The 19,448-nt window shown below is 40.4% G+C and overlaps 1 protein-coding gene across 1 annotated transcript in view; it reads left to right on the top strand.

Annotated features, from left to right (window-relative positions):
• The first annotated feature begins 101 nt into the window (after positions 1 to 101).
• pggt1b (protein geranylgeranyltransferase type I, beta subunit) overlaps positions 102 to 19,448 on the top strand; it is a 64,498-nt gene continuing 45,151 nt past the window's right edge. The window contains exons 1-2 of the mRNA XM_043711043.1: positions 102 to 248; positions 13,962 to 14,080. Coding sequence (XP_043566978.1) covers positions 130 to 248; positions 13,962 to 14,080 — 238 coding nt within the window. The 5' untranslated portion in view covers positions 102 to 129. The remainder of the gene's footprint in view (positions 249 to 13,961; positions 14,081 to 19,448) is intronic.

Here is a 19,448-nt window from a genome sequence, read left to right as displayed (position 1 = left end):
TGAAGGAGCAGGACGCAGCGCAGGGTGTCCTGGGGGAGTGGGTTCTGATTGGCTGCAGCGGACCGGGAGGGGGGGGGCATGCGCAGTCCGCGGCGGACCGGGGGCGGGGCGTGTCCATGGCGATCCAACATGGCCGAAGAGACGGCACTTGGTGAGCATCTGGAGTTCCTCAAGGATCGGCACATCTGCTTCTTCGAACGATGTCTGAAGATCTTACCTGAGAGGTACTGCTCACTGGAGACCAGTAGGTAAGGGCGGGCTCCGAATCGGGTCTGGGAGGTGGGAGATGAAGCGAGACGGGCTCGGGCAGGCCTCCAGGTAAAAAACAATGACTGCAGACGCTGGAAACCACATTCTGGATCAGTGGTGCTGGAAGAGCACAGCAGTTCAGGCAGCATCCGTGGAGCAGCAAAATCGACGTTTCGGGCAAAAGCCCTTCATCAGGATGACGAATGCTGTTCCTCGGATGCTGCCTGAACTGCTGTGCTCTTCCAGCACCACTAATCCAGAATCGGGCAGGCCTCTGCAGAGGGGTCTGTAAACTCGGCCTGACCCGCCAGCCATGTCCGGGGGCATGGGGAGGCGGGTAAACCGGGGAGTGGGGGCAATATCCCCTCCGCCACTCCTACTGTAGGGACAGGGTCTTCAACTGACAGCTCACCGCTCGTTTTGTTGGGTGGGGCGATTGAGATGACAACAGTGAGCTGCTTAGTGTATGGGAGCGCGTTCTAATGTTTCTTTCAATTTACAAGTTGCCAAGCACGGAAGGCTGCAACTTGAATAAAAAAATACTTCATGTTGCTTATTTTCTCGAAGGCTGTGACTGTTCAGTAAGATCGCAACATGATTTTCAGGCTAGGTTTGTCCGACCCTTCTGAGACATCTCTAAATTGTTAACTTTGCTATTAGAATTACTCAAATAGACTGGTATACATTTGCTTGAGATATTTGTGAATCATCATGTAGGAATTATGTGACACAATATTACAGTGCAGAACACGACCCTTCTCCTTGGCCCCATGCTCATCACACCCCTGCTCTTTCTGTCGTCTTGTAAATGTTTCCCTTTGAGAATTTATCCAATTTACTTTTCCATGCACACTCAACTTGCTTCAAGTGCTCTTCCTGGTAGTGCCTTTCATATCATAATGCATTTTAGAATATAGACCTGAGGAATTTATGCCAAATATTTATAAAGCAGGTCCACAACAATTATTGGCATGCAGAAGAAATTTATTAGAACGGTGCAGCAAAACCAAAGGAAACCACTTGTGTTGAATGTTTACCAGCAGATCACTTTAAAAGTGTAAAACTTGCACTCTATGAACTCTTACAAGGTACACATACCATGGAGGTATAACAAGCAATTAAAGTAAATGGCATCTGGATTTTATTACAAAGTACGAGAAAATGATTAGTACAGAGACCGTAAAGAGAAAGGGCTAGTCCTTAATTACAGAGTGTCTTGCAAGTAAAAATATAATGAAGTCTTAATACAATCGTGGAGGATTTTAATAGCACTACATAGTCACGCACATCATGGAAACAGACCCTTTGGACCAGCCTGCCCATGCCAACTGGATATCCTAATATAATCTAGTCCCATTTGCCAGCACTTGGCCCATATCCTTCTAAACTCTTCCTATTCATATACGCAACCAGATATCATTTAAATGTGGAATTTGTACCAGCCTCCACCACTTTATCTGGCAGCTCATTCTATACATGCACCACGGTCTGCCTAAAAAAGTTACCCGTTAGGTCCCTTTTATATCTTACCCCTCTCATCCTAAACCTATGCCCTCTAGTTCTGGGCTTCTCACCTTATGGAAAAGACCTTTGTCTGTTTATCCTATCCATGCCCCTTATGATTTTATAAACCTCTAAGGTGGCCCCTCAGCCTCTGACGCTCCAGGAAAGCAGCCCCAGCCTATTCAGCCTCTCCCTATAGTTCAAATCCTCCAACCCTGGTAACATCCTTGTAAATCTTTTCCGAACCTTTCACAACATCTTTCTGATGGGAAGGACACCAGAATTGCATGCAATATTCCAAAAGTGGCCTAGCCAACATCTTGTACAGCTGCGAGATGACCTCCCTATTCCTATGCACAATGCTGTGACCATTAAAAGAAGGCATAGCAAACACCACCTTCATTATCCTAGCTACCTGCGACTCTACTTTCAAGGAACTATGAGCTTGCATTTCAAGGTCTCTTTGTTCAGCACCGTTCCCCAGGAACTTACCATTAAGACTGGTTTATTTCCTTTGCCATTTTATCTGGTGTACTGTGCACAATTTTGGTCTCCACATTTAAGAAAAAAATATACTTGTGTTGGAAGTGGTTGTTGGGCTGGTGCATTGGAAGTCAAGCCCGGCTAAACCCAGAGTATTCCCAATATTTAAAGGTTGCGTAGAAGTACGAAAATTCTCCAATTTGCCTGATTTTCGAAACCAAGATGACAGGTAGGATTTCTGTACCTAACAAGAATTGCTGTTCCAAGTAAATGGATTCGAGCTACATGGAGACAATTATAATTATTAGCATATAATCCTATTGGGTTAAACTCTGAACCCATTATAAAGCCAATCATAGACAAAGATGTGTGTACAGGAAACAAAAGCATGGTTGTTATGAACGCTGCTAAATCTGGGAAAGCAGGTCAGTGGTTCTTTTTACGCAGAATCTGCTGAGGTGGTTGATATGCTGATCAGAATGCTGTTTCTCATGTTTTCCTTCTGCAGATGCTTTCATTAGTTTGCAGGAAACACAAGGTAGGATCAAGATGTAGAATCCAACTGGGTGAAATAACAAAATGAAATGGCCAAGAAAATAAACTCCTGGGAGAAGTTATATTCCAAGATACAGTATAAAACACAGTGGAAGGTTGTCAGAAAAATGTGACAGTAATCATGGGTGATAGGCATATATGCTGGATTAATTACATTTGGCAAGGTTAGCCTTGGAGAATTCATCGTGTATTAGAGATTGCTCCAAGAAATAATATGTTGGGGAAACAGGGAGCATTTTATTTTGTATTTAGTATTCTGTAATGCGATAGGATTAATTAATGATCTTGTAGTAAAATAGCCTCTAGGGATGAGTGTTAACAGTTTGAGGAAGGGAAATAGGAGTTCCATATTAGTGTTCTGGTGTTCAAGGTAATCTGGCATGAGTCAGATTCTGCCTCAGTGGATAGGGCAGAAAGACTGAACAGGAAAATAGTTGATGAATAGCAGCAGACATTTGAGGAGATAATTCAGTTCCTTCCAACTGCAATATATTCCAGCAACGAAGCAAGTTTGTAAAAGGAGGAAAAGTATCCATGGCTAAATATGGATGTTAAAGATAACATGAGGGCAAAACCTAAGACGTGCCATATTGCCAAGGGTAATGGCTGGCTGGAGGTTTTGAAAGCTTTTAAAGCTTTGAAAGTTACTAAAAAGAGTAATAAAGAGAACAAAGGTTAATTGTTAAAGACCAGTGCGAAATATCAAGATGGATAGCAAATGTTTCAACAAGTGTAAAGGAAGAAAATAGCTAAAGTGAATGTTGATTCCTTGGACAATGAGACTGGGGAGTTAATAATGGGGAACATAATTCCGGTGAGACTAAATCAATACTTTGCCTCAGCTTTCATGGTGAGACAAACTGAAACCATCCCAATAATAACAGGTAAGCAGAGATTAGAGGAAAGGAGGAACTTAAAATAATCACCATTACTAGGAAAATGTACTGAACAAATGACTGGGACCAAAGGCATGCAAGTTCTCAGGGCCTGATGGCTGATTTCCTAGGGCCTTTAAATGAAGTGTCAGCAGAGATAATGGATCCAGTGGTTATAGTATTCCAGTATTCCCTGTTTGTGGGTAGGTTCCAGTCCATGGGAAAAATGCTAATGTAATGCCCTTATTCGGAAATGGATGGAGGCAGAAAGTAGAAATTATAGATAAATTGGTTTAATGTATGTTGTTGGGAAATTATTGGAATCCATTATTAAGGAGGTAGCAACAAGATGTTTGGAGAGTCAAAATGCAATCCATCAAAGTAAACATGATTTTCTGAAAAGTAGATAATGTTTAACTAATTCATGAGAGTTCTTCGAAGATGTAACGAGCAAAGCAGGTAATGGGGTCCTGTAAATGTATATCCAGTCTGCAAGGAGACATATGAGTAGGTGCTGCACAAGAGCTTAATGCATCAATTAAGATGGCACGTGGTTAGTGTTAATGTGCTGGCTTGGGTAGAAGATTGGCTAGGGGAGAAAGTGAGGACTGCAGATGATGGAGATCAGAGCTGAAAATGTGTTGCTGGAAAAGCGCAGCAGGTCAGGCAGCATCCAAGGAGCAGGAGAATTGACGTTTCGGGCATAAGCCCTTCTTCAGGTAGAAGATTGGCTAACCAACAAAAAGCAGTGAGTTGGAATAGGTGGATCTCTTTCTAGTTTGCAAGCTGTAACTGGTGCTACAGGGTTCTGTCCTTGGTTCCCAACTATTTACAAGGAGGAGAAAGTGAGGACTGCAGATGTAGGAGTACCAGAGTTGAAAAATGTGGTGCTGGAAAAACACAGCAGGCCAGGCAGCATCCGAGGAGCAGGAGAATCGACGTTTTGGGCATAAGCCTGAAGAAGGGCTTATGCCCGAAATGTCGACTCCCAACTATTTACAATCTACATTCATGACTTGGATGCAGGAATGGCAAAATGAATGAGCTGCCAGAGGAAGTGGTGGAGGCTGGTACAATAACAACATTTAAAAGGCATCTGGATAGGTATATGAATAGGTAGGGTATAGAGGGATATGGGCCTGGTGCTGGCAAATGGGACTAGATTTATTTAGGATATCTAGTCGGCATGGTCAAGTTGCACCAAAGGGTTTGTTTTTGTGCTGTATATCTGACTCAGTGGGTGTTTTCCTTAAACACCCATAATCCAAATACAATTCTAATTCTTTGAACTGAAACCTTCATACATCACTGTTTATTCTGTTCACTCCTAAAGCTCTCCCAACGTAAACAAAATCCCTATACTCTGCAGGATGTCTTTCTTCCTTTGTTTGAAAATAAACCACCGTAGCCACAGAAATAGTTGTAAATACTTTAATGAATAAAATCCTTTTGAAGACACATCAAATCCAGTGTACGTGATATTAAAAGATGTATAAATTTTATATATATAAAACTGAGGTCCTATGATAGGCTGAATAAATTGAATCTTTTTTTTGGAGTTTAGAAGAAATGAGAACTGATTTCATTAATGTATACAAGATTCTAAAGGTCTTAGGGTAGACACTGATAGATTATTTCCTCGGGTCAGAGGATCCAAAATACACAGTCAGTCTTTAGATTAAAGCCCAATCATTCAAGATTGGACATTTCTTCACTCAAGCGACTGTACATCTTTGGAATTATCTACCCGAGAGGGTTGCAGAATCTCTATCGTTGAATGTATTTAATGCTGGCATTGGCAGGTTTTATTTTTGCTTGCGTATGCATTTTGGATCACAAACAACATAATATATGTCAAGTTTGCTTTTGTCACTTTGGGTTCTTTTGTTAGTCATCTAACTTTGTTCCCTGGTTACCAGCTCTTCTACTGTAAACAGTTTCCCTTTATTTTCACTGCAAAGCCCTTCATGATTTTGAAACTTGTATTAGATTTCCTCTTAAACCTATGCTGTGATGAGGACAATCTTGATTTCTCCAGTCTATCCACATAGTTGAAGCCTCTTGATCCTGGCAAATAATCTGAGATTTTCAGGCCTGTTTATGGCACTCAGTCCAATGCTGAGAATTGAATGCCATATTCCAGCATTTATAAATTTTTAGCATAATTTCTTTCCTTCTGTACACTCTCTTAAAGCTAAGAATTCCAAATGCTTCTTTTAAACCAGCCTTGATAATTTTAGTTTTGACTGTTTAAACATGCCTCCAAATCTCCTCTTGCTTGAAAATGGTACCATTTGGTTCATGTTGTCTTTTCTCATTTGTGACGATGGTGCTGCTTTAACTAGGTTATGTTGTCCTTAGTTTTTTTTTCAGTGGTCCTAAAGACACCAGTAAGGGGTCTAGTTTGGAGGGGCTTTCGGGCGAATTTGATTGGAGCTAACAGATACTGCATCAGGCAAAAGTCTTTTTAAGTTTTATAAAAAAAACACCTGTACAATGAAAGGGGAGTGGTCCATTCTCCCAGTTCAGCTTTACTCTGGTTTGGTTTGGTTTGGTTTTAGCAGGCAGCCAATTTTGAGGCTGCTGGTCAAAGAAACAGCTGCATGGAAGAAGGTGTTCAATGCTGAACCTCTCTGCAATCTCTCTCTCTCGCTGACGTCTCTCCTGTAAGACCTGTCTTTGACTTTTTCTTTTTACCTAGAGGTGTTTTTGGGATTTGTTGCAAGTAGATGCAAAAGTATCATTAAGTTTGGTTAATCCTTTGGGTTGTCGGATAGGCTAAGATATTCTATTCTCTTTTGTTTCATTCAGTAATCTTGCAAATAAATTCTGTTTTGTTTAAAACCAAGTGGCTAGGCCAGGTGCATCACTCCTGGAATATCCACCTCACCCCTGCTCAAAATACCTAGCAAAGTTATGGTCCAGGCTACTTTCTTGAAATGTTTTGAGGGGGTCTGGCCTGGTCCATAACACATTCTCCCCACCAAAGTGTTTCACCTCACGTTCGTCTAACTAAGTTTCATCTGTCATGAACATGACCTTTTCACTAGCCTGTCTATGCTCTTCTGAAATTGTGTTCTGTCCTTATTATTTCATTTCCAAGTTTTGTATCACTTATAAACTTTGAAATAATGCATTGTATCAGTCATTAATAGTTGTAGTGGCTGTCCTAGTGTTGCGCCATGGGGAGCACCGTTCCTTTTCATTCTCGAGGGATTTTTCATTCCTGAAGAAGGGCCTGTGCCCGAAACGTCGAATCTCCTGTTCCCTGGATGCTGCCTGACCTGCTGTGTATCAGTCATTAATAGTTGTAGTGGCTGTCCTAGTGTTGCGCCATGGGGAGCACCATTCCTTTTCATTCTCGAGGGATTTGTTCATACTGTCTTTGTGTTCTTTATGTCTATTAGCCCTTGAATCCCATGAATTTCAATATTGCTGACAAGTCCGTTGTGGGTACTCTACCTTTTAAAAGTCAATACATGGAGATCAGCTGTAATGCAGCCATCATTCCTCTGTAACTTTAACTCTTGACATGTTGATTGAGCACATTCCGTCTTTAATAAATCTGTTGACCTACATTTATTAGCCTATTTTGTTTTCAAATTGCAATTTAATATATCCAGATTATTGTCTCCACAAATGATATTTGGCTGACTGCCCTCCAATAGCCAGGTTTATCCGGTTTTCTTTTTGAATGTGATGTAAAGTTGAGTACTCCATCTGTTGCACCAATCCTATGCCCAAGGATTGTAAGACTAAGGTTTGATACTCTGCAATTTTCACCTTATTTCTATCGGTAATCTAGGTTGCTTCACCTCTGGACCAGGTGACATTCCTGCTTTGAGGCATTTTAATCCTTTTTTATCTATTTTTATCCTGTTCAGTGTCACAACTGCTTCCTCTTTTTACTATATTAGTAGAATTCTCATTGCTAATATAGTCACCTGTAAAGTACTCATTTAGTAAGTCAGCCAAGCCTCTGCCTCTGCAAGAAGATTATCTTGGTTCCTGTCCCACTTATCCTTGACTGCTCTTGTCTAGATATTTTTTAAACAATCTGTTCAACTGTTATGACACACCTCTGCAGTGTGGCTTGAACCCTGGCTTCTGGCTCTAAGGTATTGAAACTACCACTGCAACGTAAGAGCTCTAAATCAATAGTCTATGCTGCCCTCGATTAACACATTGAAAAGTATCTGTCCATGTAATTGGTTGGGAAATAATCTGCTTTCGGGCGCTGTGTAGAATTCCTTTTCTTTTCAGAAATTAAAATTGGTTTTGGCTTATGATCCAGTGTACCAAACTCCATAGTTGGATATTGGTGTTCAGTGGGAATCTCAAACAAAATGCCCATTTTGCTTCAGAAAGGCAACTCTGAGAACTTAAGTGATACTGCTGAAAACTTCAATCACTGTGTCCAGTACATCCTGCAAAATTATTAAATGTTATAACTGGGGTTTTGCTTGGCCTGTCCTTCCAACCTTCTGCTTGTCTACTGTCAGCTTAGAGCTGAGGCATTTTGTTTGAGTTGTAGCAACGCTACGTTTGTTAAAAGAAACATTATTAGTTTGAACCCTAGAACTACTTGTTAAATCCAACTAGGTACAGGTAGACCAAAGATCCGAAACCCTTGTGGCCAGCTGGTTTTCGGATTTTGGAATGTTTGGGATTTTGGAATAAATGGCATTTTCACATTGAAATAAAAATTTTTTACTGAGCAGCAGGCGCACATGTGACTACTATGAGCACAGAAACAGAATTGACGCCTGCCAGTCCTGGGCCACGCCACCACGTCACAGCTGAGTGATGTGGGTCAAGTGGGTGTTGAATTCGTTAAAATGTTTGCACGCCAAACAACCTTGTTATGGAGAAAAAAATGAAAACAGCTTTGGATTTCAGATAAAGGATTGTCTACCTGTAATGCAAAATACTGGGTATGCTGGAAATGTGAAATTAAAAACAAAATACTGGAAATCATCAAAGGAGACCATATGCATTGAGTTAAAAACCTTTTTAAAAAAAACATTCTGTCACAGTACTGGAAGTCTTTTTTTGACTACCAAACTGTCAGGAGGCAGAGCAAATTATGGGGATAAATTTCTGAAAAATGGAAAAACATCAGGACAATAATGAATTATTTTAACTCCCTCAAGTTTAACGGGCAGAATGTTGATGTGATAGAAATGGAACAAACTTTTTTTGGCCAGCATATAGCAACAAGAGAGGGTGGAGTTCTGAGCATCATTATAAAAGGTGTGGGGTTAAAATCAAAAAAGAATTTAGGAAAGCAAAGAGGATGTAAAAGAATATTGGCAATTAAAAATCAGGTGAACCCAAAGATGTTTTCAGTTCATTGAGTAAGAGAAAGTAAGAGTACCACTAAAAACAAAAAAGCTAATGTGTAGAGGCAGAAGATGTGGCTATGTCTCTGATTATTTTGTGGTTTTTCTTATCATAATTGGTCACTTGTCACTGCATTGTGGATCCTCACTGTATGTCATAGAATTGATGGACTGCTGTTATTACTTTTTTGTTCATAGGCTGTCTGGCTTGTAGTTATTTAGTCTAACCTTTGTGGTAGGCAAATCATTGAAACTAATTCTGAAGCACAGAATAAATTGTTTAATTTAAAAGGCATGGACTAATCAAGGACAGTCAACGTGGATTTCAGGAAGGGTGGTGTATAACTTGGTTGAATTTCTTGAAGTAATAAAGTGGATTAGTGAGGGTACTGCTTGTGATAGTCTATGTGGATTTGTGTGGGACCAATGACAAGGCCCCAAGTAGCAGTCTGTTTTGTTTAAACAAAAAGGCCTTTTGGGGATGCTAGGGAATATTATAAGCTGGATAAAATTGGCCTGGTGGCAGGAAAAAAAGTTTAATTATTGATGGGTGTTGTTGCCTCTGAAAGGCTACTTCCAGTGATGTTCCACAGGACTTAGTCCTGCGTCCCTTCAGTTTGTTGTGTATATTAATTACTTGAATGCAGGTGCAGGGACTATGATCAAGAAATTTGCAGGTTGCACAAAAATTGGCCACGTTTTTGATAGTGAGGTATCGACTGCAGGTGAATATCAGTTGATTGACCAAGTAGGCAGGTATGTGTTAAATGGAATTCATCCAGAAGTCAGAGGTGATGTATTCAGAAAAGTCAAAAAAAGCAATGGACTATACAGTTCATTGGTGGAATGCAGGGAGGTTTTGAGGCAGTAAGGGACCTTTGAGCAAATGTGCACAGGGGCCTGAAGATAGATGTGTTGATGAGGCGATTTAAAAGGGTATTTGGAATACTTTGTTTTATCAGCTGAAGCAAAGGACAGAGGAACACTGGTATGCTGAAGCTATATACAACATTAATTAATCATGCGTTATGTACTGCATGCAGCCATGGTTCCCTCAATACAGAAAACATGTAATCGCATTTAGCAAACAGAGGATGCGACCAGAATGGAAAAATCACAGCCATGAGGAAAGACTCAGTTTGGTGTTATTTTCTTGGAACAGAGAAAGCTTGAGGAGAGACTTTATTTCATAAGGCTGTGAAAGGCCTAGATAGAGCAGATGGGAGGGTCCCATTTGGGTAGACTTCAAGGGATTTGTAAAGGAATTACAGATGAAATGAGGAAAAACATGTTCACCTGGAGGGTGGCAGGGTCTGAAAATCTGTCTGAATGGGCAGCAAAGGCTGAAACCTTTTTAATAGGTGGCTGGATGTGCACCTGAAAAACTTAGGATCAATTGCAGAATGTAGGATTTGCTTGGGCAGTTCATTTTTTGGCTAATGGAGACGCAATGGAGAGACCAGCTGCCTTTTGTGCTATAAAATATTAAAATTTTAAAATTTTGAATATTGAAAAAGGAAAAATGATCAAGGATGTGGGGGGAGGGTTGGAGAATGGTATTGATGTGATTTATGTGGCCAGGATGCACTGAATGGCTGCCTCCGTGCTATCATGACTCTGAAAAATGCAGTTCAGGTTTTATCTGTGGAGAGGGAGCAAGTTAGGTTTTTTCAAGTTGTCAAACTGAAAAATTAAAGATATCTATACAATCAAAAGTAGGCAGTGGGAGGGATGATAACAATAGGAAGAGTCTGTGATTGGGTGGAAGGCAGGAGCAAGATGCCAGACAAAAGTTGCCAGACAAGTGGAGAAACAACAAAAAATTGTCAAGGGAAGATGTCAGTAAAATAGCATAATCATCAATAGCGTGTTTTGTTTATCTGCTGAGTCTCATTTAACTCGCTGAAGACATTTTTTTCATATCACTAAATTTAAATTTCTTTTGTCTGATGGAATTTTTTTCTTATTTGTTCTTCGCTTGGAGATAGTTGGGTAGCCTGGCATTTATTGCACATCCCTAATTGCCCATGAGAAAGTGGTGGTGAGCTACTGCAGTCCTTTGTCAGATACCCACCATACTGATAGGAAAGGAGTTGTAGTTTTTAATCAGGATTGAATGTGGCATGAAGGAGAGTTTGCAGTAGTGATGCTCTGCATCTGCTGCCCCTGCATTCAAGGTGCTGGAAGTCATTGATTTGAAAGGTGTTTTTGAAGGAAATTAGAGTTATTGGCAGTGTGTCTTTTAATTGGCACACACTGACACTGTTTGTCTGTAGTGGACTGCATGAATACAGAAGGTATAGATGGGGTGCTAAACAAGCAGGCTGCTTTGACCAATATGGTATCAAGCTGCTTGAATATTTTGGAGCTGCTCTCTTCCAGGCAGGTGAAGAGTATTCCATCACACTCCTGACTTGTGCCTTGTAGATGGTGGATAGATTAGGGAGTTGAAAGTTTGTGGCATTCCTAATATTTAACCTCATGGAATCACCATATCCATATGGCTGGTTCTGTTCACTTTCTTGTTAATTGTACAGGGTTTTCTGGTATAATGTGACAGTTGTTCCTCTGCAACCTCGTGCTTTAGAAAATCACTATATAAAATCTCTATACCTCATTCAGTAGAAAGTTTGCATTATCCGAACAGCATCCATAATTCGTCAATCATGTTACAGCCAATTTGTGTTGACAAAGCACGTGTTATTCTATCCTTTGTGCGTTTACATTAAGGAGGTTTTGGGGAATGCGATGAGCCTTTTAATTCCACAATGACTAGCCTTCATCTTCTCAGAATCATTTGAGAAGATGCCAAAGGAAGGGAGGGAGAGGAAAATTAGGCTGGTTCCTTTCAGTAGTTGGATGCATTATCTATGGATTTTCTTTGCTTTGGGTAAATTGTAGAGAATATGTTTGGGATTTGGCCTTTTGAATACATTTTCTGAAGGTGGCCACTGACAAAGCTGGTATTCAGTGCTTATGAGAGCTTGTTTACCTGTTGCTGAGCTTTCTACTTCAACCACTAGGGGCAGTTTAGAAAAAAGACTGACTTCATAGGGCAGTCAGTGTCCTTCATATTACTGTAGAACTAAAATCTGATTTAGGCCAGACAGAACAGTTTTTGTGACAACCTCAAGAAAGTGGTAATGCTAAGCTGAGTCACAAGGTTGTGGTTCAACTCTACCCAGCACCGAAAGCATGATATTTGGTACAGTTAGTGCACCATCTGATGAAATGTGAAACCTATTTACCATATGCTGGTACGCAACCAATAGTAGAAGTCACAAAAGAATAAGACACTCTTCTAGTGTCCTCACTGACATTTATCTTTCAATCAACCCTTTTAAAAATAAATTAACTGATTATTGAAAACAAAAACCGTGTGCTAGAGTAACACAGCAGGTCTAGTAACCTGTAGTTTCTGAAACCATGCTATCTGTATACATATCCTGCACTACAGTGTTACAGCAGAAGCATTTCATTTGGCTGTGAAACACTTGGGATGTCCTTTGACCATGAAATGAATGAAATAAAGTCAAGTTCTTTAATATTATAAAACTGAAACAAAATCAAAAATTGCTGGAAAATGTCAGCTGGTCTGGCAGCATCTGTGGAGAGAAAGCAGAGTTCATATTTCAGGTCAGAGCGGTCACTTGACTTGAAACATTAACACTGCTTTCTCTTCACAGATGCTGCCAGTTCTTCATCTGTATTTGAGAATCAATTAAAGTTGTCAGTGCCATGTATCTATTTAAGTACTTTTGCATACTGCTCTGTTAATTCAAGATTTGTGTAGAGTTAGCAGTATAATTAAGTCGATGACTTGCATGTATTAAAGCTGTTACGTCCAGTATACAGTATTGTCATCGTAAAGTAAAATGAAGAACTCTACCTTTTTTTCATCTGTCAGCTTGTACAGCTTTTTTTAAAACAATGCTGCGGAGCATTAATCTGAACATTGAATTGAAGAACTCCATCATATATTCAAGAGCTTTAGAGGCTGAATCAATTCTGACTCATTTAGTACAAATATCCAATTAGTAATCCAGTACCTTTCTTCCACATTGATTTTGTATTTTCATCCCTTTCAAGCTTTTGAGACTTCACATCTCAGCATAGATTTCCTAGCTGAAAATAGCTAGAATGTCTTTTAGGTTGCTAGCACGAATGCAGAATAACGACAAGAAGTCTTTATTCCTTGATATAATGAATTTGAATTCCAGAAAGCTGAGCCCAGTACCGTACATTGCTCTTGGTTTGGTCAGATGTTTTAAAAAAAAAAATCCAGGAATATGCAGTAAATGTCTATCAGCTAAGTATTGTTTCAATTGGATCTAGTTGCAATTATGAAAATTTACGCTATCTACATGTAGAATATATCTGATTGGACAAGTCTGCAGAGGTCTTGAGGTTCATTGTTTGATGGAATAATGATTAAGTAGGTCAGTTTTTATTTTAGTTCTGGCATTAACATTTTAAAATGTGAAATTTTGAAATTAAGTACCTTGCAATCCATTGAAGAAATTCACATTTTCAGTAATGAAGTATAATTTTGCTGAAATAAAATCATTCTACACACTTTAGTATAATCTTCCATTCAATCCCTGGAAAAATCAGAACTTAAGTATTTTGGAGTTGTTTTCATTTCTTGCTCAGATCCAAATATTGGCACTGCATTGCAGAGTGCAAAGACTTTTTGAATCTCTGCCCATTCAATAGATTCATTGAAATGGTTCTGCAGGTATATAGAACATTTTACGTAATTGAGGATTTCCCAAGGATTGTACGTAGAATACTGCCAGATATTTTTATATGCATGTGATTTGCTTTTAAACTACAAGTTACACAGAGCAGGAATTGTCTGGTTCTCAGCTAATACTTTATTCTGTGTGCATCCTGTAATATGGGTTGTGAAAATGTTTACTTTTTTTTAACTTTTTGTTTTTTATTAATTTAGGTTGACCATTGCTTTCTTTGCATTATCTGGCCTGGACATCCTGAGTGCCTTGCATCTAGTGGATAAAACCAGCATCATTGAATGGATTTATTCCCTCCAGGTCCTTCCCACTGAAGACAGTGAGTGAGTTTTTGTTTTAAATCTTGGAATTACTGTTTTTTTAACGATACTTGATTATTTTGTGTTCAGTCTATTTCTGCAAAGTTTCTTTTGATCTTGAATAATTTTGTACATTGATTCTGATGATTGGTATTCCACTCTCAATCTCTTGTGGACTCAGACCTGTAAAGCCTCCCTCTTGGTTCGTTCTGGAGATCGTACTCTTTGGAAATCTGGAATAAAAAACCTCTTATAAACAGATTGGTTTAATTTTAGTCATCCCTTTATTCACTCATAGCATCACTGTTACAACATAACACTGATACTTATAAACTAAACTAGCTAGGTTCTAATAACCTAGGAGAGTAGGGTACCAGCTCTTCAAGTGTCCCAGCAGGCTAGTCCGATGCACTGATGCACTGATACAAAGTGGCTTCCTTTATACAAGAGTTTACAGAAACATTGCATGTTCTTAATTAGACAGATAACAGTGAAAGACAATAATTCGTAAGGAAGAAAAATTAATTGACAAGTCTGTGTACGCTTGACTAATGACTCCCACAGGCCCATTCATCAGGTGGGAAAAACATACCTAGCCGAGTTAGGCACCTGCTAGCGAGATAAACTCTTATCATAAGGAGGTACCAGTCTGAGCTAATTGGAGAGTTCATAAGGTAACCTTGCACAGCTCACATGTCAGATACAATTTTCTTTATTTCAAAAATATACTTTATTCATAAAATAATTTGATGGTCTGTACAGTTGGTCATGCCATACATACATATACATTTGCATACAGAGATCAGAATTTATCATTCATTGATAAACGTACAGACCTGTATATATCATATATCCATATATTTAGCTGAGGCGTCAACAGAGCCCAAATGACTGCGTGGGCCCCCTGTTCTTCTCAGACAGGCAGATGTTACACGGTGGTCTTTCCCCACCACGCCTTGGCAGCAGCTGCCCCAAGCTTCAGCGCGTCCCTCAACACGTAGTCCTGGACCTTGGAATGTGCCAGTCTGCAACATTCAGTCGGGGTCAACTCCTTCAGCTGGAAGATCAACAGGTTTCAGACCGTCCAGAGAGCGTCCTTCACCGAGTTGATGATCCTCCATGCACAGTTGATGTTTGTCTCTGTGTGCATCCTGGGGATCATAAAGTGGCACGGAGTCCCACATCACGGCGCTGCTCGGGACGAACCTTGGGACAAACACCACTGCATTCCTCTCCAGACTACTTCTGCGTAGGCACATTCCAGAAGGAGGTGTGTGACAGTCTCGTCCTCCCGCAGCCGCTTCGAGGGCAGCGTGCGGTGCGGCTGAGAGTCCAGGCGTGCATAAAGGACCTCACAGGCAGAGCCCTTCTCACCACCAGCCAAGCCATGTCTTGGTGCTTGTTGGAAAGTTCTGCTGATGAGGCATTCTGCTAAACGACTTTGACAGTCTGCTCAGGGAACCGCTCGATAGGATCCGCCCTCTCCTTTTCCCGAAGGGTCTCAAGGATACTACGTACAGACCACTTCCTGATGGACTTGCGGTTAAAGGTGTTTTTCTTCATAAACTTCTCCACGAAGGACAGGTGATACGGAACAGTCCAACTACTCGGAGCATTCCGCGGCAGCGGGGCCAGGCCCATCCTTCGCAACACCGGGGACAGGTAGAACCTCAGTACGTAGTGACACTTGGTGTTTGCGTACCGGGGATCCACGCACAGCTTGATGCAGCCACACACAAAGGTGGCCATCAGGGTGAGGGTGGCATTGGGTGTAATTTTTCCCCGTTGCCCAGAGCTTTGATACATCGAGTCCCTTCGGACCCTGGCCATCTTTGATCTCCATATAAAATGGAAGTTGGCCTGGGTGACTGCTGCGGCATAGGTTCTGGGAATAGGCCAAACCTGTGCCACGTATAACAGCATTGACAGTGCCTCACACCTGATGACCAGGTTTTTTTCCCGCGATGGAGAGTGACCGTAGCTTCCGTCTGCTCAGTTTCTGCGTCACTTTGCTGATACGCTCCTCCCAAGACTTGGCGCACACCCCAGCCCCCCCGAACCAAATACCCAGCACCTTCAGGTGGCCGGTCCTGACGGTGAAGGGGATCGAGTACTGGTCGGCCCAGTTCCCGAAGAGCATAGCCTCGCTCTTGCCTCAGTTTACCTTGGCCCCCGAGGCCTGTTCAAACTGGTCACATATGCACCTGCCTCTGTGCACGGACAGCAGATCCGAGCAGAAAACAGCGACATCATCCATGTACAGGGAGGTACAATTGTTTTACAAAATGGCTTCTTAGCAAGGAAGGCAAACTTTTGATCATAAAGTGGCTTCCTGGTCCATTGTGCCAGAATCTCTTCAATGTTAGGCTTAGAATAATTTCTAAGCTAGAAGCAGACTCCTTTTTAAGCACTGAATCATTCTGTACCTGAGGCTGAGAAGTTACCATAAGGTTGCATTTAAACTGATTCATTAGTCTTCGAATTAAACATGCTTGCTTTTCAGGGTTGTGATTCAAATTTAAATAAGACATAAGATCTGATTAGTTAGAATTGACAGTGGAGCAGTCTGCAAGATCTGTAGAGTGGTCTGCAAGAACAGCAAATAAATTAAAGCCTCACTAATATTACCTTTTACAAAGTTTGTATTTAATAACCGGTAATGGCTACTCAATATCATAAAGTCCCAAAATGCAATTAAATTCAATCCATAGCAGATAAACACTAAGAGTTAATTTTCTACTGGCTCCAACAACCTAAAATGGTCTCTCTCTCTCTCTCGTGTCCTTTTGAACTCTCAATTCAGGGTCTTGCAACAGCAAAGATGTTTTTCTCTCTCTGTCTGCCCCGCTTGCAAGGGGTAATATGAATCCATTATAATTGACAGGTTCTGACCATTAATTACAAGGCTTTTGATAGTACCGAGTTTGTTTCAGGGACAGAATCAAACACTGCCATTAATTTCGCAGGGGAACGGCTGTGAATATTATCACTTGGTGTCCTGTTTGCACAGATTCACCGATGTTAAGGCAAATGTTCTTAATTGCCTTACAGCATCCTGTTATCACTTGGTCAGCCTAGATGTCCCTATCTTCTGCATTCCTTGAGTTCCCCCCTTTTTCTGAACCTTCCTGCCTGTGTTTTCTACTGCAGTAAATGTGTTCTATAATTCATCATTACATTTCAGTTTGAAGACAAGTTTTAAGGATATAAACTTTCTCAGATGTATAGTATCCAGTCTGATATCTTTGTTATCAGGTAGACCATCAATGCAGAAAGCACAGATGAAACTGGATGTTGAAAATAACAAAGTTATTGCATTTGGAAATTCTGTGAACTTGTCATTTATACCATCAGGTGACCATTGTATTCCTTTAATGGACAATATCTTCTCCACTTAAGAAATGGACGAACTATTATTGCCATCAGGGGGCAGAAATTGAGAAGACAAAATGTTTTTTTGTGTTAAACTGCAGAATCAGTTTGATCATCTGCCTTCCAGAAGACTAAATGTATTACTGAAGGATGCAGGGATAGGGGATGGGGAGATATGTTTATAATAGAAAAAGTGATAGATGTAAGAAATACTAAAGGATACCGTCACAGCCTGTAGTTAGCTATTATTAATCAATATATTCAGGTATGTTAAGACATACCTCTGGAACAGGTGGCACATGAGTCTAAGGCTTTTGGTTCAGAGGTAGGGACTCTACCACTGTGCCACAAGAGGACTCCATAGTTAGCCCATGGACTGTCTGCACTTAGCAAGAGATTTAATCAAGGTAGTGGCTATTAATTTAAGATGGAACATAACGAAGAAAACTGTCTCACTTTATATTTCATATTTTTGGCAACTAGCCTTAGCCGAAGAACAATTATATATAATAAGAATATAGTGGTGAACTTCAGTAATGGAAAATGGATAGAGACTGGACTTGGACCACTGAAACAAATTCTCATAATAGGAGGAGGGGAATTTAAATATTTGGCAAATAGGATCTTAATAGTTATGAATACGGCAGTAGAAAGCCCCATTAACAATAGGGTGTGTGAATGAAATCACAGTGCAATACTTCATAAAGTTTTGTAAGATAAAGCCCAGTCTATAAATTATCATTTGCACTAATGTGGACTGCCCATGTGGGGCAAAAAAAACTCATTGTGGATCAAAAGATAAAGTCCATGTTAATTGTGTTTTTTGGTAGAGGTCCTGAAGTTCCATTTGTAATAAGCACTCAATGCTAGTTTGGAAAAGGATTACAATAAGCTTTGTTTTGAAGTATTTGAATGGGCTTCATTCAGGCAGAAAGCCAGAGTATCTCAAGAATTCAACAAGGCTTAAGATGTAAAGCCATTGTAAACATGTTTCAACTGGAGGTATAGGGTTTATTATGAGTGTGAGGCTTAAGTGCTGGAGAGACTTGGAAAAATTTATTAGTAAAAACACTTGCAAAGGAGACAGAATCTTGTGGTACCTTCTTCAAAGTTGCTTGGCATAGATTGCAAAGAGGAACCGGGCACGTCTCTTGCAGACAGCATGAGGATCAAACTGTTGCAGTTGGTATTTGGTCTAATAATGGACAGATCAGTTCTGACAATCAAAATGAGGTTATCAGTCCAAAAGACAACTGCTAAAAGTGGGTTCTAAAGTCAAATATTTGTTCAAATGAGCGTGTCAATGGAGAAATGGCATTATTCTAATTAGTGCAAGGAAAGTTACTGAAAAATATCAAACTAGGTGTTGAATTGACAATGCAATATAAATTGGATAGTAGGTCTGGGAGCATTGAAAGCAATCCTATTAATTGAAGAAACAGATAAAAGGCAAGACAGAGGGTATAATGCAAAGGGACAAGAAAAAGTACAAACCAGGAGTATTAGCAGAAGTACAATACCAATGATTAGCAAGTCCTGGTGGCCATGAAAAGATTAGAAGATAAGTTAATGAAAGGTGACAAGCAGCCAGAATTACAAATTCTGAGAATTTTTGACATACACAAAGTTGGCCAGTAGGGAACTACAAACCTAATCGCATATAGGGTGGATCTATGTGGAAAAGGTGCTTCCTGCTGGAAGCATAGAGTCATCGAATTGTATAGCATGGATACAGACTCTTTGGTCCAACTCGTCCATGCTTAATGAAAGGTGACAAGCAGCCAGAATTACAAATTCTGGAATTTTTGACATATGCAAAGTTGGCCAGTAGGGAACTACTAACCTAATCACATATAGGGTGGATCTATGTGGAAAAGGTGCTTCCTGCTGGAAGCATAGAGTCATCGAATTGTATAGCATGGATACAGACTCTTTGGTCCAACTCGTCCATGCTGACCAGATATTCTAACCTCATCTAGTCCCAAATGCCAGCACCTGGCCCCTATTCCTTGCTAT

This window comes from Chiloscyllium plagiosum, chromosome 2 (genome assembly GCF_004010195.1).
Source record: "Chiloscyllium plagiosum isolate BGI_BamShark_2017 chromosome 2, ASM401019v2, whole genome shotgun sequence".
Taxonomy (NCBI): Eukaryota; Metazoa; Chordata; class Chondrichthyes; order Orectolobiformes; family Hemiscylliidae; genus Chiloscyllium; species Chiloscyllium plagiosum.
This window is presented reverse-complemented; position numbering and strand designations above follow the sequence as displayed.